The sequence below is a fragment of the Aquarana catesbeiana genome, linkage group LG05 (assembly GCF_042186555.1).
Source record: "Aquarana catesbeiana isolate 2022-GZ linkage group LG05, ASM4218655v1, whole genome shotgun sequence".
Lineage (NCBI taxonomy): Eukaryota > Metazoa > Chordata > Amphibia > Anura > Ranidae > Aquarana > Aquarana catesbeiana.
In genome coordinates, this window is record NC_133328.1 from 52,101,486 (window position 1) to 52,124,846 (window position 23,361).

At 41.6% G+C, this 23,361-nt stretch overlaps 1 protein-coding gene across 1 annotated transcript in view; it reads left to right on the top strand.

Moving 5' to 3' along the window:
* The window catches only part of MALRD1 (MAM and LDL receptor class A domain containing 1), a 737,846-nt gene that overhangs the window by 239,899 nt on the left and 474,586 nt on the right, over nucleotides 1-23,361 (top strand). The window contains exons 15-17 of the mRNA XM_073629748.1: nucleotides 4,177-4,329; nucleotides 16,369-16,474; nucleotides 21,076-21,443. Of these exons, the coding sequence (XP_073485849.1) occupies nucleotides 4,177-4,329; nucleotides 16,369-16,474; nucleotides 21,076-21,443 (627 nt within the window). The remainder of the gene's footprint in view (nucleotides 1-4,176; nucleotides 4,330-16,368; nucleotides 16,475-21,075; nucleotides 21,444-23,361) is intronic.

The following is a 23,361-nucleotide window of genomic DNA, read 5'->3' on the forward strand; positions in this document are numbered from 1 at the left end:
GGGTTCAGGTTCAGGATCAGGATAACAGATAAACAGGCGTCAGGGCACAAGACAATACCAGGGCAAGGTGTGTGTGCACTTGCCGGGTATTTATACACATCTCAATCAGACTCAGGTGATGCCTGATTGCAAGAGGTAATGTCGGCCCCACACTGCCAGGAACCACTGACCACATAATACCAGCAGGGAAAGGCTCTCTTGACAGTTCCAAACTGCCAGGAGACACCTGCTGGTGGACCTCAGTACTGTACGCCAAATGATAGATATTACCAGCGGAGGGAACCTTTCCTGACACAGTCACACTCTCCTGTCATGCGAATTGGATGCTAGGAAAGCCACAACCAATCTGCATAAGTGTGAACCCAGCCTTAGTGTCACTGGTCCCAAAAAAGTGTTAAAAGTGTCAGTTAGTGTCAGAATGTCCGTCGCAATATCGCAGTCCTGCTATAAGTCCCTGACTGGCTCCATTACTAATAAGAAAAAAAATTTAAATATCCCACAGTTTGTAGATGCTATAACTTTTGCGCAAAACAATCAATATACACTTATTGGGATGTTTATTTACCAAAAATATGTAACAGAATACATATTGGCCTAAATTTATGAAGAAATGTGATTTTGTCAATATTTTATTGGATATGTTTTATAGCAGAAAGTAAAAAATATTTTTTGTTTTGTTTATAGCACAAAAAATAAAAACCGCAGAAGTGATCAAATACCACCAAAAGAAAGCTCTATTTGTGGGAAATAAGGACATACATTTTAATTGAGTACAGCATCGCACAACCGCTCAATTGTCCGTTAAAGTAACGCATTGTCATATTGCAAAAAAATGGCCTGGTCATGAAGGGGGTAAATCTTCCGGAGGTCAAGTAGTTAAAATAGAAATGAAAGGCATTTCTCTTGCCTAGCATGGTTAGTTTATAATAGGAAAGCAGAGGGACTGACAGGGATTTTACATAAAGCAAGCAATACAAAGAGAACGGGATACTTCTTCATACAAGAACATGATACAACAGGCACATATTAGGAATATGAAATGTTGGGTTTGCATATTCTTTAAATGGTACCCTCAAATCTTCCTAACTACGCAAAGAAAGCAAGCAATGCTGTACTTACAAAGAACATGCCAATAGGAGGAAAGAGCAGAGTGACAGAGAGATGCACATATCCATCTGCTGTTTTTCCTTTCACTGTCCAATCACACTGGTAGAATTGATAAGTAGTATATGGTGGACTACGAGAACACTGTAAGTGCAGATACCTCTATAATAAAGTGCTGTAGCACATATTTTTAAATGTTAGGTCATAGTTCTACTTTAAAAACCACTTCAGCCCCGGAAGATTTGCCCCCCTTAATGACCAGGCCATTTTTTTTGCGATATGGCACTGCGTCGCTTTAACTGACAATTGCGCGGTCATGCGACACTGTAACCAAACAAAACTGACGTCCTTTTTCCAGCACAAGTAGAGCTTTCTTTTGGTGGTATTTGATCAAAAACAAATTTCTTCATCAGTTTAGGCCGATATATATTCTTCTACATATTTTTGGTAAAAAAAACGCAATAAGCGTATATTTATTGGTTTGGGCGTCTACAAAATAGGGGATAGATTTATGGTATTTTTATTATTATTATTTTTTTTACTAGTAATGGCGGTGATCTGCGATTTTTATTGGGACTAAGACATTGCAGTCGACAAATCAGACACTTTTGATGCTTTTTTAGGACCATTAAATATTTATACAGCGATCAGTGCTAAAAATACCCACTGATAACTGTATAAATGTCACTGGCAGGGAAGGGGTTAACACTAGGGGGCGATCGAGGGGTTAAATGTGTGTCCTAGGGAGTGTTTCTAACGGTGGGGGGATGGGACTGCCTGGGGGAGGAGACCGATCGCTGTTCCTAAGCAGTAGGAACAACAGATCTGACTCCTCTCTCCTGGCAGAACGGGGATCTGTCTGTTTACATTGACAGATCCCCGTTCTGTCTCTCTCGGGAGCGATTGCGGGTGCCCGGCGGACATCGTGATCGGCGGGCACACGCGATGGCTCTGTTGTTGCACCCCCTAGTGCTCTTAAAGTGGCCGACGTACAGCTACGACGGCTCGCCCAGGGGAGCCAACCTGCCACAGTATAACTGCGGCGGCTGGTCCTCAATGACTGTCACCTCACTTTAACTATAGCAGTCATCATAACTTACATTCGGTCGGACTGATAAAACCTGACATTTGATTGGTTGCTATCACAGATTATGTACAGAAATTATTATAAGAATTTTATAATTTCTGGATCCTAATGAGGGACTATACTGTGGAAGCTGTGCCCAAGAAGACAGCCAAAGGGAAACAGACTGGCTCACCATACATTGTTCTGTACTGTGTCGCTTTGTGGAGGTGGCCATCTTGATAGAGGCAGGGCTTTTCTTCCTTGTGTCAGAGCTTCCAGCAAAGAAAACAGTGAGCAGCACAGTAATTACACCACCAAATTACTTGACACTACTAGTCAGAGGCAGCAGTGCTTTGGATCTCCCATTGCAGATATACAGCTATGAGGCTGCAGACACAAGAGTGCCTAGGCACCCTCACATATCATAAAAAGGTTAAATACCGCGCTAATAATAAAAATGAAAAAAATATAGTGAACAAATAAACTGCAGCAATTTAACTAGGAGATATAATCCAAGTGACAACACATAAACAAAAAACAAATGCGCAAAATCAGTCCTTCATTTTATAGTCCAAAATAAAGTAAATACATTTTCCACCACCAAAGTGACTTGATTGTGAACTTTTCGGTGACACCACACACGATAGTCAGGGACTCTTACTAAATCATCGGGACCACCTATCTCTAGGATGGTGTCAGGTCCCTCACTTACCAGACAGGTGAGTCCGCTTGGGCAGAGGGTAGGCTCCCTTACGTATCCGACTCGGGGCCCCTGATAGAACAGACAGGAAGCCCGCGAGTACGGAGTGGTATGAGGGCCTGGTGTAAGGATCCTGGAGAAAGGTGGTCTTTCAAGCAGCAGTTAGAACTCAGGAACACTGGAACTGATGCTGAGCAGGAGCTTACTGGGCTGGTCACACACAGGCAGAGGTCGGCAACGGGCTGGCAACAGAGGTACAAAAGGAGCAGGCAGAAGCGGGGCCAAACAAGCCGGGGTCGGGTTCAGGCAGCAGTCAGGGAGGTCCAAAAGGCAAGCCGGGTCGTAACAGGTCAAAACTTCAGAGATACGGAACACAGAGAGGATCACGGAACTTAGGCACAGAGCTGTTGATTAGGCAGCACCGAACAGGAATTGAGGCAGACCTAAATAGGCTGATTGGCGCCAAACGCCGCGTTTGTGCGCGCGCCGATTCGCCCCCGCATGCGCCTGAGCACGCCCCCGAACACCGGCGCGCATGCCAGCACTACCAGGCACGCCCGCAGTAACGCCCATAGGCGAACGCGCGCCCGGACGCCACCCTGCATGCCATGGCCGGCCAGACCAGACACGCCGGTGCCCCCAGGAACATGCGCCCCGGCACGCACAGGAACACACGCACCAACGCGCCCCGGCGCGCGCCGGCGCCCAACCAGGTAACCTCTCTGACAGATGGTCAATTGAGCAGGCAGAATACCTCTGCGGGTTAGGTTAATGGTAACAACCAATTATCCAGGACAAGGCAAGAGTGAGTCTCCCCTCACAGCGGGACATCCAAAGCATCCAGGAGTGGAAATTGATTTATATAAAAGAAAAGGCTCCAATAGTATAATACCATATGGATAGGTTTATTGAAAAAAACGCCAATTGACTACTTACAAATATTAAAAATGAGATGTGCATAGATGTGCAAACAATTGCTGGCACAGAGAATAAGCATACACCCGAGCTTCCAGGATTACGTGGGGCGCGATGGCGTCAGCACGTAGCAGCTCCCAACATGTTTCGTCACACATGACGTCTTCCTGGAGCACGGGTGACGCGCTGAGCCATCGCTATAAATAGGACTTGAACAAACCAAGCCTCGCTTACCAGGAAGTGCACTATATTTCAGGTAGATTTTCAAACAAAAGGTATATTTTTCAGGGTACTGCTTAGATGTAATTTAAAATTTTCTATATAACACAGCAAATCTTAAATTTTTGAGTTTAGTTCTTTTTTAATTTGGGATAATGTTTTTTTTTTTTAGCTTCTAAATGTGACTTTGAATCGGATAGCTGTGGATGGTATGAAAGACGATTTGTTGATCGGTTTAACTGGGTGAGACAGTCACCAAGCCATTTACTGCCTGAATATTCCTCCCAGGCTCCCCGTCAGGATCACTCTACAGGTTCCTCTAAAGGTATTTTTCATCTTAATATATGGTAAACGTTCCGCGTTACTGTGATAAACCAACGTTCCGCAGCTGTGATAAACCAATGTGAAATTTAAATTAGTGAACATCTATTTTAAAGTGCATAAAAAACACAGAAAATCGCAAATATATGAAACATAAATAGTCCTGAGTGCTGCAACTTAAAAACCTTGAACACGAGGTTTTGTACAGTATAAAGAAAAAAGTTCAGTGCGCTACTCAAATTAAAACCAAATAGTAATGTGAATATAAAGAAATGAAAAAATTATAGTTCATATGGAAAATGATGGTATCATAAACCAGAGGTGTGATTCATCTTTAAGTCTTCAGTAAATCTTCTATGGATCTTCTAAGACAGTGCAGAAATAGGAAAAGGGGGCTGCTTACCAGATTTGATGGATCCCCACCACAGAGATCATGCAAGCCTGAACAAACTCCTTTCGGGGTTAGGAACAGCTGGTCTTTGAGTAGAAGCAGACTTCCCTCCACGCCAGGTAGTTGAAATTTCAGAGGCGGCAATCAGGAACACTCTCCTCCATTAGCTGAGAGTGTGGTGACGTCAGCTCCTCTGGCTCAACCAAACATTACTATTTGGTTTTAATTTGAGTAGCGCGCTGAACTTTTTTCTTTATATTTTTCATCTTAAAACAAAACTTTTTATGGTTAGCCTAATTTGAAAAAATGCAGATTATTTAAATTTTACATGGAGGCTGCCACTCCTGACCTCTCCTTGTGAAATGAGGCCTGACTGTCATGCTAACTGGCAACAGTACTTTCTAAAGCTGGCCATACACTATACCATTTTCTTATTCAATTTTAGACATGTGCATAACGAATTTCGTCAAATTTGAAAATTCGAAAACATCCGAATTAACAAAATTAATGAATTTTTCCAAATATTCTTAAATTCAAAAATTCATAAATTCTAAAATTCTGAAATTTTAAAATTCAGAAATTCAGAAATTCAAAATGAAAAAATCTGGAAATCCTGAAAATCTTAAAATTAGAAAATCCGAAAATTTGAAAATCTGAAATAATAACTAACTAAAAATAACTATTACTAACTATTAAATTATACGTATTGGAATTTCCTTTCAAATTTGGCTGTTAGTAACCGTAACAAATATGAATTTATCCGACGTTGCGAATTAGCCGAAATAACGAATACCATATCTAAACGGATGGAACATAACAAATTAATAATAATAATTAACAATAATAATAATAAAAACATTTTATTATTATTATTTATTATAAATGTGTTACATTCCATTTGTTTAAATGCGGCATTCGTTATTTCAAGTAATTTGTAACTTCGGATAAATTCGTATTCGTTACATTCACTAACAGCCAAATTTGAAAGGAAATTCCAATACCTATAATTTAATAGTTAGTTATTAGTTAGTTAATATTTCGAATTTTTGGATTTTCGTTCGTTCAAATTTTCGGAATTTCCTACTTATTTTTGGATTTTGGGATTTTCGAATTTATGAATTTTAGAATTTTACAAATTTACAAATTTTAGAATTTACGAATTGACCCGAAAAACGAAAAAAAAAAACCCCCAAAAAAACCCCAAATGAAACGAAAACAAAAACGAACAAATTTTTTAGCAGCGCACATGTCTATTCAATTTCCTTTAAATTTACCTTCAAATATGTAGTGCAAGGGCCTTCCTGATTGCATACAAATTGAAAGTGTTTAGGTTTGATCTCTTATTATATGGTTTTGGTAACTCTAAAGGAAAATGGTATAATGTATGGCTGCCCTAAGTCTCTGACTCAGAACAAGTATTCAGAAAAGGACTATATAGTCTGGTGAGCTGCATACTTGTTTTATGTCAGCGATTCATCTCCTGATACCACCTCATTAAAGCTTGAAATACAAATACAGACAGAGGCCAATAAGTGTCCACCATTGTGTTGGCATCCTACCGTATACTTATTGTAAGAGAAGAATATAGGAAGTAAAATGGAGATACAATTTGCACCCTTTGTTCCAGCCTGATATAGAGATAGCATGCTCAAAATAATAATATAGAAGGTTCAATAGTTTAGGAGAGAGCAATAATAAATAATGTTGTCCCAGAAGTCGGAGGACTGACTGGTCTCTATTGGCTGCACTGGGAAGGGGGAAGTAATATCATCACAATGAGGAGGAAGTGGATAGAGAGCCTAGAAATCCCAGGCTCATCCTCTCCTCTTCTCTGCATATTCCTGCAAAGGAATCAAGGAGGCAGCAGTGGCAGAATATGCAGTGGTAGAGTGGCTGGGGGACAAGGGTAGGTAGAGGGATTGCCGGTTGGAGGACCAGGAGGACTGCAGCTGGAGTTTTAGCTGGCAGCTCCTTGCCACCCTCCATTCCCACCACTGTGACAGCACCCACTACTTGTCACCACTGTGCCTGCATCCCCTTATGACTACTATGCTTTAAACCTACCCAGCTGTAGCAGGGCCATCTTAATAGCATCATGGGCCCCTGGGCAAAGTAATGCTCTGGGGCCCCTACAATGGAGATAGCGCAGGTAAACAGACATCAAGTAGGTAGGAGGCAGACAAGTGGAGCTTCCTTTTTTCCCAGTGCTGCTTCTCAGTGCTGCCGACTCAGCAGCTCCCACTTCAGCTCCTACCCCGCGGCCTCCGAGTCCTGAACATTCAAGCTGCATGGGGCGGGGTCAGAGCATCACTGGCGCTCCAACCCCGTCCCTCCCTGCTGGCTGTGAAATAGGTATCGTTCTGCACAGCACTGCACACCGCTGCCAGCATGCCTCCCCTGTGTATCCATCACTCTCAGTGCCATCATAGGGCCCCCAATTTCCAGGCAGCGTGGGCTCAAGGAGCAGCTTCTTTGGGGAAAGTGCAGGGGTGGCACTGTTCGGCAGCCACTGTGCAGAGAGGGCGGAGGACACGAGGGAACTAGGTCCCTCCTAGGCCTCCGTAAGTTTCTTTAGGGAAGGAGCTGTCTGATTGGACGCTACTGCCCTGGTTGACCTTGCAACCACATTTGACATGGACAGTGCTTATAAACAGCACTGCCCCTTCGGGTTGGTGTGCATTCTGCATAGTGGGTAGGACAAGGACAGATCTGCTGCTTGCTAGGGACAGCCGAAGTAGCTTAGGGTCTGGTTCCTGTGGAGTAGGGACTGTCAATGTGTACTATCAGTAGTCTTCTTGTGTGTGGCCTGGTTTCTGGTCTGCCTCCCAGCCACCTCCCCTGCCAGACGCTGTCAGGTGTCTCCAGTGTGCATTGTACTCCCTGTCTGGCTCATTGTAAGGGTTCTGGGCCGGTGTGGCCTTGTCTGCAGAGTTGCTGTTCTCCCTCAACATTACTACGTTAATATACATTGCTGCATCAACCAGGCTCCATGTGAGTTCTCTTCCTCTGCGGGCAGTGAGCCTGGGCTACACCTACACACCACTGTGCCTTCCCCCCAACTCATCAAAAACAAACAAAAATTCCCAGCTTACTTAACAGCTAGCCTGTTGCAGGCTACCTGATAAGTGGGTTGGGAGTTTTTGGTTGTTTTTGATATGCGTTGCCCTTCCATGTGCTCCTTGCTGCAAAGGCTAGTTATAGGCTGGGGTGGTTGCCATTTGTTTGGAAAGTTGGTCAACTGGTGTGGGGACGCATTGGATACCTTCAGCTGCCATTGTGCCCTTGCTGGGTGTCCCGTGTGTTCCTGTACCTTTTAAGTATGGTTGGGCTCCCTCCAGACATACGTGCCCTTATTCTACCCACTACTATATGTGCTCCAATTTGTGAGACCCTCAAAATGTTGGAGTTAGAACCGCAGTACGCTGGGGTACCTTGACATAGCCACTTTGGCTTGCACATATGTTTGCAAATGCGTGCGACTAATCCCCTTGTTTTTAACGTTACTGTTAGACAGGGTCAATTTAGTTTTGTTGCAGGCTAGCTGGTAAGTGAGCTTTGAATTTTTGTTTAATTTTTGTTGTTGATGTAAGTTGCCATTCCATGTGCTCCTTGCTGCAAATGCTGGTTATAGGTTGGGGTGGTTGCCATTTGTTTATCACATCAACCCACCTGCACTCTCACAACTGCATCTGAACCCCATTACCCCCCGCTCTCAAAACCTCTCCCACATGTTCCCACTTCACTCATCACTGCATCAATGCCTGCTTTTACATTTACTGCCACTGCACCGATGCATGTCTTGTGCACTGCGCCATTGTACCAATGCACACTCTGCGCTCTCTGCCACTGCAGTAATGTGCCCTTTCGTATTCAGAGAGTGGGCTCAATTTCCCAAGTAAGGTGTCATAGTCATTCATTTTTCCACCTTGGAGTAAGCTCCTAGGACACCTTGTTCTTTACATTATTTCACTTTTTAATAACCACTCCCTCAAGTGGATATAATTTCATTTGCATTCAAAGAAATGGGACTTTCACGGTATGGTAAAACAGCATTGTATTTCTTTTTTCATCCATAAAAAGCCACAAACATTGATAACATTTTGCTGATGCTTATTTCTAGACTATGTTTTTACATAAATCCAATCACTATCACACTTTAATATTCCATGCAATTTAATATCTTTTTAGGCCCGATGTCCTTACACATTGCTTTGTTGAAATAAAACTTCAAAGTCAAGGATGGCAGGACTTATCCTCTAATGTGTTTCCAAGCGCAAAGTGCCCATTTCAAAAAGCATCTTTCAAAGACCATACAGTAAATCTATATTGACAAAAAAATACATATATTAATATCATCAAAAACATTCATCTAGCGATTACTTTTGCAAATCTCCATGGTACATAAAACATCATTACTCACATTTTTAAATATACACCAGTCATGTTCTTTCAGCTAGGCCTGGTGCATGAGGAGGACAATATAGCACAGGCCTCAGAGTACTCCAGAGGGTTTAAATGCTCCCTGTCCAGCCATGTTGGACATTCTGCTTTCCTTCACCTGGACTGTATTTCTATTTTAGGGTCTAATGAGCAGGGAGTTAGGGAGATTGGATATGCACGTGTAGAGCTAATGAAAACGTTCAAATAAATACCCCCTTCCCAGCAACACATGCTTATATTTGGATATAAGAAGATAAGAGTCGCACTCCAGTATAAGTTTGTCCTAGTATTTTATTCTGCTGTCAGCAAAACTACTGAATACATAATGTCTTCACCCCAATTAAAAAAAAAACAAAAACATATTTCCTTAACACATTTCACCAACGTGGGCTTGTTCACAAGGGTATGGGGATATGGTAGGACCTTACCTTATCCTTTTGAACAAGTCCATGGTGGTGAAACATATTAAGGAAATGTGCTTTTTTTGGGTGGAGACATTATGTATTCAGTAGTTTTGATGAAAACAGAATAAAATACTAGGACAAGGTTATACTAGAGTGGGACTTTTATCTTGTTACATCCTAAAATGTTGAGCGGAGACAGGCCACAGGAGTCAGCACCTGGATTGTCCACGAATGATAGGAGATCAGGATCTCAAGCAGTGCAGTGGATTTTGATAAGTTTTTACTACCTATTTTTCCTTCACTTTTTCATCACTCTATATAGCTACCAGAAGCTAAGAAAATAGTTTGTACTTCCAGCTATGGTGGACGATATGTGTCCCGTACGTGGTCAGTAGTCCAAAGTGGCAAGGACAGACTCTCTTTCACCTTCATCCCAGTTCCTCTGTTAAAGATGACAGATGGCACAAGGGCATAGATTGACATGAGTACCCATGGTGCGACTTTGACTTACTAAAACCTGAGAGCATAGTTAGTTTTAAGCAGCAATTGTCAATAGCAGGACATCAGGTCGAGTGCGTGGAATCAGGAAAGCAAGCCAGGTCAGGTGGGAAGCAATATACCAAAGCCATAAACAGATGCAATGTCAGGGCGCCGGCCAAGATTAGCATTAGCAGCAGGAAGATATTGTACAGAGACAGCAGGCAGGTGCATAGTTGAGGGTACAAGCTGAGGTCAACAATAGGTAATGAAAAGGTGTAGAATTAGTAGGCAGGTGGGTTGTCAGAGGTACAGGCTAAAATCAGCAACAGGCAGAGGCAAAGACAAGCAGGAGGGAAGCAGGTTTGGAAACAGAAAGATATTTAGGTTTGTAGATCAAAGGTCTCAGGGTATTGATGAAGGCTCACAAAAGATCCATAGAAAGTACAGTCCGGCAACTCGACAGCTTCTCCATAGAAAATATTTTTTAAGCATTATAGCAATAACATCATCCATTTGCTGTAATGCTTAAATAAATATTTTCTATGGAGAAGCTGTCGAGTTGCCGGCCTGTACTTTCTATGGATCTTTTGTGAGCTTAATTAGCCATAGCACGACTACTCTACACACCAACTATACTATATATCGGTAGAGCTTGGGTGAGCTTTTCTCTTGCTACTGATGAAGGCTATTCAGCGCTACACTTATACAGAACTTGGCTTAAAGCCCCACTCCAGAATGAAATCCTCCTCCTCCCACTCCTTCTGTCCACCAGTTTTAAAATATTCATTATATTAAGAAAAAAAACAACAACTCTACAGAAAAAAACCCTATTTACTTACTTATAGCTGTGGTTGTATGTTGCTCTAGTCCCTAATATGCGCTTCTGCTTACTTCTTGATTCTGGTCTTTCTTCGGGTGCCCATGTCAGTGCTTGCCTGATATGGATACTTCCTTTTCGCTGTGCTGTGGTAGGGTCTTCTCAGGATCGATGAAAAGGTGGACATCAGTGGAAGAGTGTGGAGGATTTAAGGTGTCTTAAGGGGGCATTGCAGTGCTAGATCTGTGGTCTCCCATCCAGAAATGGTGGTGGTGTGGGACCTGGATGGGGGACTTAAGGGGGTATTCCTGGCTTTACAAGGTAAGGAGGAAAAATCCTTATAGAATGGATTAGAGGTGGGTGGGAAGGAGGTCTGATAAAAAAAAAAAATATTTTTGTCTGGAACGGAGCTTTAAATGGCTGGTTTGATGCCAATAGCAACAACAAGCACATACTGTAAGCCAACATGCCATCTTGAGAATTAGCATAACCTTTGATGATGTGACTTCTGATCGTTTACTGATTACTGATAACTAGATCAGTAATCAAGCACAATTGTTGTTATATCAGGAAAATCCATATACCTGTGCAAGCTATGACTTGAATGACTAATAACGTACACAGGGCAGCTGCCCCTGACAGCTGAACAAAGCAGTCGAAGAGGTGAAGCATAGGTAACTATTTGTTCCTGTGTAAGGAAGGGGATTAAGGTGATCCTGTTGTTTTGCCCTTAAACACTAGTTTACTTAAAAGGGGCCCATAGATATGGGCTTAAAGTAGATGGTATTGGGACCATGGGTAGATGTAACTTGTATATGTGATTGAATTTTGTGGAAACTATACTGATAGTATCCTAGTGGGGCCTATAGATGATATGTGGGCTGCTTCTGTACACGAAGGAACTCACATAAACCTTGGGGATATGAATTAATAGTTAGAACGCAAAGACCCCATGGGTCCCACTATTTGTCCTGAGTTCTATTCCCTACTAAATACAAGCAGCTAGGCACAAGTTAGCTTCCCAGTCTCTCTTCACAAGAACTAAACAGAAAGTGCCTTTTTTAGATGTTTTGCTTGTTAAAGTTGGGTAGGCGCTGAGTGAGCCTTGGAATACTCCAGAACTAGTGCAAAAGGTAATGGAGGACACTCTCTAACTGTCCTGTCTCTTTAGGGTGCAGATACCCTGTTGAAGTTAGTGACTGGTGAACTACAGCTCAGGGGACTCCATTGTGAAAGTAAGACCTGAGCTGACAAACTTAAATTAGCTTTCTCCACGGTTGGTAAGGACAGTCTCTAGGATCTTTTCAGGCTGGTACTCACTGTGCCCTGGGTACTTGAATTCTTCCCTGCACTACCAGCTAGCTTCTGCACTGTGTGCTTCCAAGTCAGATCCTCTCTGGACTTCCTTCAGCTGCTCTCAGGAACTCTGGACGTGGGTCCCCGAGCTCTAACTGGAGCTGGGATCCACATGGCTTCTTCTAAACTTCAGCTATGTGTCTCGGAGGGCCACAACCCTCAGGCTGGGTCTTCTCCAGGACAAGGACCATGCTGTCCTAGGCCCCAGCCTATTTATACACACCTCAGGCCCCTTCTGGTCATTCTTCCCACCAGGGATTGCCCGGGGCTGTATTAATATACAAGTGAGGGATTGCCTCGTCCACCCACTAAATTCAGGAACCTACCAGAAATCAGGGGAAAGTAGTCAAGCATGCAACCAGCAACACCCAGGACAACTAAAAGGAATCAAAGTTTGCTCCACTGGCTACAGAGGAGCCAAAACTACATTCGCCTAAAGCTGTTAGAGAACCTAGATAGGGGGTGCTACATAATAGTTGGATCAGAATCCAATCTCCTGATCCAACTATTACATAGGTATGTGTTGACAGTCTGTAGTTCTCTTGCGCAACTGTTCTTTTACCTTGGGCTAACAATTGATTGGATAGGGTAGAAATCCTATCCAGATTGCTGTGATAAGCAGCATTGGCAGCTTGTCTTCTCCCCCCTATTTTGTTCGTGAAAGCAAGCATGACACTGGTAAGGCTTCATCTACATGTACTACTTTGTCCGCCGGCCACGTGAAAATGCAAAAGAGCAATGACAAAAAGTCCATAAGATCATAAGTCCATAAAGTCAAAATAATCTCACTGGATGATCTTATGGACTTTTTGTCATTGCTCTTTGAAACTTGAATGATTATATTGCATACACGCTTTGAGGATATTGACCTAGAGTTTTATTATTTATCTGCACGGAGCTGTACTGCATTTTATGTCAGTTTTATATCATCCCATTCATGCATTTTTTTGCTTGTTTGATTTAGCGCTGCTCCTTATTTATACTTGGTGGTCAAAACACTCCTATCCTGAGCGCAATTCTTCCGTGTTCAGGAGAGGGAGGTTAAAGCTCCCCTAACTGCAGCAGCTCCTAAACTCTGCTAAATACCTATGGGGTTGATTTACTAAAGGCAAATAGATTGTGCACTCTGCAAGTGCACTTGCGCCAGAGCTTAGTAAATGAGATGAACGGTCACTTTGCAAAGAATACCCAATCACATGCAAGGAAATAAAAAAAATCAGCATTTTTTGCTTGCACGTGATTGGATGATGGAAGTCAGCAGAGCTTCTGCTCATTAACTAAGCTTCGGAGCAACTGCTCTTTTAGAGTGTAACTGCACTTCGCAAGGGACATAGTCTATTTGCCTTTAGTAAATCAACCCCTATGTGTACACATGGGGGTTGATTTACTAAAGGCAAATCCACTGTGCACTACAAGTGCACTGCAAGTGCACTTGGAAGTGCAGTCGCTGTAGATCTGAGGGGAAGATTTGCCTTTATTAAATAACCCCCATAGGCTTTTATGAAGTTGAGTTTAGGAGCTTTGGCAAAAAAATGTCAAAAGCTCCTAAACTCAAGTTTAGGAGCTGTAGTGTACATGAAGCCTAATGCCCCGTACACACGGTCGGACTTTGTTCGGACATTCCGACAACAAAATCCTAGGATTTTTTCCGACGGATGTTGGTTCAAACTTGTCTTGCATACACACGGTCACACAAAGTTGTCGGAAAATCCGATCGTTCTGAACGCGGTGACGTAAAACACGTACGTCGGGACTATAAACGGGGCAGTGGCCAATAGCTTTCATCTCTTTATTTATTCTGAGCATGCGTGGCACTTTGTCCGTCGGATTTGTGTACACGTGATCGGAATTTCCGACAACGGATTTTGTTGTCGGAAAATTTTATCTCCTGCTCTCCAACTTTGTGTGTCGGAAAATCCAATGGAAAATGTCCGATGGAGCCCACACATGGTCGGAATTTCCGACAACACGCTCCGATCGGACATTTTCCATCGGAAAATCCGACCGTGTGTACGGGGCATAAGGTGGCAACAGATGTCTAAAGGTGGTAAGACATGCATGCTCAGATATTTATGGGCAATTATGTCATGTTATATTTGACTGTCTTGGCTAGCCTCTTTCTGAAAATACACGTTCAGCATGACAGACAGACATTTGGCATTTTCAAAGAAAAGTAGTCTACATATTTTTCTCATGACTGTCTCATGACTGTTTTTCTATGGGGTGCATTTACTAAAGCTGGAGAGTGCAAAATCAGTCTCACTTCTGCATAGAAACCAATCAGCTTCTAAACTCAGCTTGTTCAAATAAGCTTTGGCAATAAAACCTGTAAGCTGATTGGTTTCTATGCAGAAATGAGACTGATTTTGCACTCTTCAGCTTTAGTAAATAAACCCCAGTGAGTTTCTAATAAATCTATTCCTTACGATGTGTCTTGAGCTGGAGGCTACAAAATATTTTACAGCGCACACATACAAGAATGACATTTCCTGCAAGGCTAGTTAAAAACACCTGAACATATTCAAAAAATACGGGGGTTTGGTCACACTATATGGTCATATAGTGCTAAGCCCACTTACTGCGACAAAGTACCCCGAATTGTAAGTGTGCGCTGTAAAATATTTTGTACTATTTGTAGGTCTTATAGCAGCACCATCTTGAATTTAAACGCATTGTAGGGTGTGCCCCCCAAATATGTACTTATATATTGAGCTGGAGGCTGCCACGGCCACAAGGCAGAATGCTAACCAATATAAGATCACAGCATGAATACCACCAAGAGCTACTTTAATGGAAGGAGTGTGGAGAATGGGGCACTCTGGATAACAAGGAGACTTTAACAAACAGTACATGGCTCTTGAGATGTGATTAATGCCCCACAGCAGCACTTCAGAAGAGGGAAGCACACGCTATAGGAAAAACAAAGCAGAGAAGAAGGCACTTCTAAGTGGAGTAATAAAACACTTTAATGACAAGGAAGGGTTAAAAACACATACAAGATGGAAGTGAAAAACAGGCATATTAATGAATCCATAACATGCAGCGGGATGCCTCCTGAGAGTAAAGACAGCTGCAGGTGGAAGTTCCAGCCGACCAGTGGTGGTGAACACCGTCTCTCTAATCCAAGATGGACGGCTGTGCTGTCAGGACCAGCATGGAATCCAGGTAACCGGAAGTGAGGTCAGAGTGGGCGGTACATGTTTCGGAGCATGCCCAGTCACTCCTTCTTCAAACCAATCTTGGCCCAGTTATGCCATGTACACACGAGCGGACTTTTCAGCATCAAAGGTCCGACGGTCTTTCCGACGTAATTTCGACAGAGTTACGACGGACTTTCGAACGACCGGACTTGGACACACACGAACGGACTAAAGTCCATTCCAAAGTCCGTTGGTTTGAACGTGATGATGTACGAAGGGACTAGAAAAAGGAAGTTCATAGCCAGTAGCCAATAGGTGCCCTTGCGTCCTTTTTTGACTGTCGGACTAGCATACTCGAGTCGGTTGGAAAGATTTGAAACATATTCCAAATCTAAAGTCCGTCTGATTTTTGACAGAAAAAGTCAGCAGAAGGTCCGATGAAGCCCACACGCGGTCGGATAGTCTGACGGATTCGTTCCGTTGGACCAGACCAGTCGTGTGTACACGGCATAACTCTTTCTTCAAACCAATCTTGGTTTAAGAAGGAGCGACTGGGCATGCTCCGAAACATGTACCACCCACTCTGACCTCACTTCCGGTTGCCTGGATTCCATGCTAGTCCTGACAGCACAGCTCTTCATCTTGGATCAGAGAGAAAGTGGTCACCTGGAACTTCCACCTGCCATTGTCTTACTCATTGATATGCACATTTCACTTCCATCTTGTAAGTGTTTTTAACCCTTCCTTGTCTTAAAGTGTTTTATTACTGCATTTAGAAACGCCTTCTTTTCTGCTCTACTTTAATGAAAGTTTGTACATGAAACTTGGAAAAGAGCTTTGACCCAGCGCAGTTCAGTTCAAGGCTTGTATCTTGATAAACAGCATAAAACTTTAATGGCGATGTAGAAAATGATCAATTACCCGACAGCTTTCAAAGGCATTAAAAACAACATTGGCTGCCCTACATGTAACATGTCTTAAATAGCTGTTTATTTATTTATGTCCGATGTATTAGGTCACTTCATGTTTATTCAGAAAAAGAACAGCAACTTTTCACAGATTGCGGAGTTACGGAGCCCGAAGTTCAGCCAGGCAGCGGCAGGCTGTTCCCTGACCTTCTGGTGAGAAACACTTTCATCCTTTTCATTCATGTGACGATCACATTTTCTGTTTTGCATGCTGTGCTTCTTATCAGTCAGTAGGCTCAGTTCACAGAGACGGATGAGTTATTTTAATTCTCCATTATTTCATTTGATCATTTCTATGTAAGAATGTTCAGTTTAAAACCACAAATATTGCAAATTTATAGAATCTTCAAGCTGCATTTTCTCCTACATCACTATTTAATCTCTAAGTGTTACTAGTTTAGTGGGCGGCAAAACTACCATTACAGTCTTCCCTTTTATTTACAAAATATATCATCTTTTTATTTTTAAATGGTTATATTGAAACTCATCTATTATAGTTTATAATATTCTTGTCTGGATCATACAGTTACGTACCCATGTTTACTAATTTAAAGGGTAACGCTACTTCTGTGGAAAAAAAAAAAGTAAATAAAAAAAATAATATGGCATATACAAAATTGCAACTCAAGTCCTTTCCTTTTCAATCTGCAGTGCTGTAATGTTCTGTTAAATGCAATATGGCAACCAGGAGGTGTTCTGTACACAGACAGTGTAATGAACAGCCCCTGAAAATGTAATTTCCTGTTTGTGTGATTGTCTGCGCTAAGTCAGATGTGTGGCAAAATGTCATTTTTGGTGAGATATTCCCATAGGGAAAGCACACATAAAGGGATGCAGACCCTACTAATTTCCTCATTAGAGCCCTGCAGGTGCAGCAGCTGATTGATAATGATAAAACCACTGCCAAACAAATTCAGCCCTCGTTCACACTGGACGTGGGTTTGAAATCGTGCAAGTTCAGCTGAACTCGCACGATTTCAAACCCGCATTTGAGTGCGAGTTCGGGTACAATTTGAAAGACACCTGAGCGGGTTCATGCGCAGATGTCTATTGAACTCGCCCCCGAAGTCGCCAAAAGTAGTGCAGGAATAGTGCAAGTAGTTGCACCGATTGGGAAAGTGCCATTGCCGGCAATAGGCTGCAATTTGGCATGAGATTTGACATGTCATGAATGGGGGCTTACTCTGCATATAAACACAGATAAACAAACAGCTATTTCTTCAGAATAACAAAAGTTAGGAATCTATAACAAAGTTTGCTAAAATACCTGCAATGTACATAGATCAACCAGGGGGAATGTTTTTCTTTTCTCAACAAAAGTGGAGTTACTCTTTAAAGCGTATCTAAACCGAAAAACAAAAAAGTTTAATGCACACTGATCAGCCATAACATTATGACCACTCAGATGTAAAATAAATATCTCGTTACGATGGCACCTGAAAATGGGTGGGATATATTAGGTAGCAAGTAAACATGTTCTCCCTGACGTTGATGTGTTGAAAGTAATAAAATTGGACAAGCGTAAAGATTTGAACATGTAGGCAGGTGCAGTATGCTTTCTCCCTGCTTCTGCGCTCAACTGCAGCAGCATTGCAGAGGGAAAGGAAGTCAAGAGGATCTTAGTTCATCTATGGTTTTTTGGGTCACAGGGGGCAGCTATATGATGGATGCTGGCACTCCATGTGACTCTGGTGACCATCTTGTGTCAGGCAGAGTCTATTTAAGACTCTGGCTCCGGGGCTTGGCGCACATTTCGTGTGTGGCTAAAGTGCTTAGTGTCAGGGAAAGCTTCCATACAAGTTGGAAAAGTGCAGTGACTTGCCATCCTTCCTGGCAGCATCCCACTTGGGTACGAACCGGCTAGGTTGCATTCTCTCCTCGAGACAGAAGCAGTCAGCACCCTGAGACCTACTGCTACTACTCATCACTGTTGCATCCTGTAAGTGCTCCCAGATGGGTTGCCTTTCCATGGGGCTTGTTGTGTGTTGCTGAACTTCAATTTCAATGCAGTTCTGTTTTCTGCATCTGGTCACCGAGTGTTCTCTGCCGCCTCATCACGCTGCACCTACCTGTAAGCGACTTTGACAAAAGCCAAATTGTAATAGCTAGATAACCGAGTAATAGTATCTCCAAAACTGCAGCTCTTGTGGGTGTTCCCGGTCTGCAGTGGTCAGGCCCTACCAAAATGGTCCAAGGAAGGAAAACTGGAGAACCGGCAACAGGGTCATGGGCGGCCAAGCCTCATTGATGCACGTGGGGAGCAAAGGCTGGCTCATGTAGTCCAATCAAATAGAAGAGCTCTGTAGCTCAAATTACTGAAATAGTTTGTTGCGTATGGGGCTGCAGAGCCACAGACCAGTCAGAGTGCCCATGCTGACTCCTTTCTACTGACAAAAGCAACTATAATAGGCACAAGAGCATCAAAACTGGACCACAGAGAAACCTAAGACGGTGGTCTGATCTGATGAATTCAAGAATGGTTTAAGGAACACAATATCAAGTTTGAGATCTTGATTTGGCCTCCAAATTCTCCAGACCTCAATCCAATTGAGCATCTGTGGGATGTGCTGGAAAAACAAGTCTAATCCATGGAGTCCCCACCTCACAACTTACAGGATTTAAAGGATTTGCTATAGATGATTTGGTGCCAGATACCACAGCATACCTTCAAAGTTCTAGTGGAGTCCATGCCTCAATAAGTTATGGTGGGTGGTCATAATGTTATGGCTTTTTTTTTTATGCTTTCATATATTTTCACCTAATGATCCGTGCAGGTAACACATTATGTCCTGGGGTGGCTCCGCTCTATGGAGGAGCAATTGAGTCACACTTGGACAGCGGCATTGTCAATTGGTGGAGGGGGTAGTGTTAGATGCACTAGAAAAAAGAAAAAAATAGATGGACTTAACTAATGAAATATGAACTCTAGCTAAGCAGTCACAGCAACAGCTTTTTAAGTTTTTCTTTGGGACTGCTTTCAGAGTCAGTGTATAATAAGTTGTCTGTCACTTTTGCTGGACAGCTTGGTCTGCTAAAGGAAGTTGAAAAATAACAGACTTACTGGCTGGATCACCATGTAAAAAGAAAGGGAAAAGCCTAAAAAAGAATGCAGCCATCACATTTTGAGGATTGACAAGCTGCAATATATTACATAAAAAAAAAAAAAAAATGGGTTTAATTTCACCCAGATAGTGAATTTTTAATTATAGAAGGAGGCTGTCAGACACGGTCAGTCTGCAGCTTCTGGTGTGTTTTGGAAGCTCCAATAATGAGATCTTCCTGTTATAATAACCAACTCTATTACTGTCCGACTGGAAAACTTGGGTGTTTCCAGCCAACTTTATGGAGCTTATTTAAAAAAAAAAAATTTCTGTGCGAATGCCTAAGCATTGGGGCAGCCGCTCCAAATAATCCCAGTAATCTGCATTTCCTATGATCGTCACATTTATCTAGTGGCCATAATGTGGTATTTTCCTCATTTTTTTAGGTGGCTTAACTCTTCAGCATCAACCAAAAACTCAAATAATATTTTTTGTGTTTGACCCTTTAAAGGATAAAATCACTTTTGGAACATTCCATCGTTTTCATTCACAGTTTTCTGTGACTAAATGCCTACAAGTACTGTCAGCCATTGCGGCTGATGGCTTGTAGTTTTCAATGAGCTGTAAGGGCACTGGTGAGCATCTTAATTAGACATGTGGTCTGCCGAAAAATTTCGTTTCCCTCCTTTTTTTTTGGTTTTGTTTAGTTTTTCAGGTCATTCGTAAAGATCGCAATTCTTAAATTTGAAAATGCGTAAATTTGTATATTAAAAAATGCCTAAATTCATAAATTAAAAAATTCATAAATTTGAAAATTTGTATTTTCGGAAATTCAAAAATCCGAAAAATCCGAAAATAAGAAAGAAAACTCGAAAATTCGAAAGAAATAAAATACAAAAATTCAAAAGAATAACGAACGAACGAACTAATAATAACTAACTATTACATTATAGGCATTGGAATTTCCTTTCAAATTTGGCTAATAGTGAATGTAAAAAATTTATTCGAAGTTATAAATTATTCGAAATAACGAATGTGGCATCTAGACAAATGAAAGGGAACAAATTAATAATAAATAATAATAATAAAAAGTTTTTATTATTATTATTGTTATTTATTATTATTAATTCATTAAGTTCCATTCGTTTAAATATGGCATTCATTTTTTCGGATAATTTGTAACTTTGGATAAATTCATATTCGTTACGTTCACTAACAGCCAAATTTGAAAGGAAATTCCAATACCTATAATTTAATAGTTATTTCAGATTTTCACATTTTCAAATTTACGAATTTACGAATTTTCAAATTTACGAATTTACGAATTTTCAAATATTCTAATTTATGAATATTTAGTAAAATTTGTTAAACTGGTTTTCGTTAATTCGGATGTTTCTGAATTAACGAACTTGTTGAAATTAGTAAAAAAAACAAAATCGGAACGAAACGAATTTCTATTCCTCATAGTCCATCGATCTTTCTGCTCTCAGATAACTGCCTTCCCATACCAGCTATGCTGAGAGTCTGCTGGAGCCTGATGCAATACTTTACAGGCTCCTATTTTTTTTTTAAATGCACTTTTTTACCTGCAAAATAATGTGCATTTGTTATTTTTTCTAAAAAAAAGGTGAGCTTATACTTCAAATAAAGCACTGGTAATCAATAAGTATCAGAATTGCTCTGCTCACAGTAAAATGTACTATCTCGTTTCAGGTATTATAACTATGGACCAGATGTGGGAGCGATAGAGTTTGTCCTCCATATCAATGATGACAATTCCCACACTGTGTTGTGGAAAACTTACTACAGCCAGGGAAATCAGTGGTGGAAAGGATTTATCCAGCTTGATCGCCTGTCTCACCCTTTTCAGCTATCAGTGAATAAAATCATTATGGGGTTGTACGAAGGTGTATCCGCTATTGATGACATTGTGTTTGAGAACTGTTCTCTGCCCCCTCCTGCATCCAGCTGCAAAGGGCCCGACCAATTCTGGTGTACAGATACCAGGGCTTGTATCAGCAGTCTACTGGTGTGTGACCTGATTGATGATTGTGGAGATATGTCTGATGAGAGTAACTGCAGTAAGTGTTATCACAATGATATCCCAACATTTATATTTAGCTATCATCAAAACATTAATAGTGGAACATTATAAAAGTCAAGAATGTCCAACCGATTTACCTTCATTTGAATTTCAGTCTGTTGCTCCTATACATTCTTTCAGGTTGGACCACCTATCTTTTTACAGGATTCTTTGCTGTGTAACTTTTCTTGTGCAACAACTACATCAGCCAGTAGATGGCAGTGTTTACACATTTGTAGCTACTCTATAGTAAACGTTATGTCTTTTCTCTGTCTAATAAAATCTTTCCTGTCTCCTGCCTGCAGTTAAGCAGCAAAGCCCATGTGGCCTGTGCACTCTCTGTTGGGCTATATACAGAATTTCTCATTCTATCTCTTGCTCTCTTTCTCTCTCTGGTTAAAAGACAAAACACTAATTGAAAGGGACAGGAATACCAAGCTTAAACATTCATATACAGTATTTCATCAAACGGTGCTTTTGAAATAACCCTGGAAGCTGCGCCCCAAAAAAAGCATGTGGAGGTCGAAGTCACCAGTACTGCCTTTAGCTTCCTTGAAACTAAACTTTCACCCACTGCTGACATACCATGCCTTATTCTGCACTGTGTAGAGGTGGCCATCTTGGTATAGGAGCAGGACTTTGCTTCCTCATGTCAGAGCTGCCCATCTGAGCACTGATGTTCTATTGGCTGGTGGGTGAATATTCGAGAAGAAGCAGGAACGGTGAATAATAGTAAGGAGAATAGTGAGCACTCAATCAAAACACAGGATTGCCTAGGCACAGGGAGAGCAATGCAGTACTGTGGGGGTTAATAGGGCCAAGGAATCTGTCACAGGCACTCATTAAGAGTGCAGACTATGCCCACCCCTCAGCCTATCTTCTCCATTTTTAGAAACAGCACTATGGCTTCCATGAATGAAAAGCTATAATTTTCCATTCATGTAAGCTATAGCCATGAGTGCAGAAGGTTGGCGGAAAAGGTGGGCATAGTCAGCACTTTTGAGGACAGGTTACAGGTTCCTTGACTCTACTAACCCTCATAGTATTGGAAGATTATGGCTGATGGGGTGGGGGGTTCAAAATACTTCAGATTTCAACTAAAGCACAATTAACCCTTTCTATATATTCTTTATAACACAACAAATCTTCACATTTTGAGTATAGGTCCACTTAAAAGTGAACCTGTGCTATAACAAAACAAAATTATGTTATCACCACAAATATAAATATGTGACTAATAAGGGTAAATTCAACCACATAAACCCTCTTACTGCAGCTACATTCAAATATACAAATCGAAAAATCACAGGGTGCAACTTAAAGTGCTTTTTACAATGCAGTGCTGTAATATAAACACCCAATGTCCATTAATGCAGATATACAGGTTAATAAAAGTCCATAGTAAAGTAAATTTAACCCAAACACTAGTATATCCAACATCTCCACATCCAATGAAAATTCCCTCATGCAATCACCAGTGCTTTTCGTGATGTGCCACTGCCCCAAAGGACAAGAACTCGCCACATATACATGCCTCTCATATTATGAACAGGCATGTATCGTTTGCAGACCACTTGGACATCGTGGTTTAAATTAGGTGTTACTCCTCCATAACTCCCCATACTTCTTACCATGATAATCCCATAAAAAATGTATGTGAAAAGACTCCAATGGTGAAGTGTGTCCTTCAACATTTATCAAAAGAAACCTCCTTATAAAAAGATAAAAACATGCAGGCAGATCAGAAAAAAACAGCCTCAAAGCTCAAGAGCCATACAGTGAAACACTACACTGTGCCGCTCAGGATCTCACCACCTCTACCAGAACCAGTATTGCTCCACTTTATGTTAGGGCACTTCCAGTTTCCACCTAGCCACGCTCTGATGCGTTTCGTCATATTCAACTTTTTCAGGGGT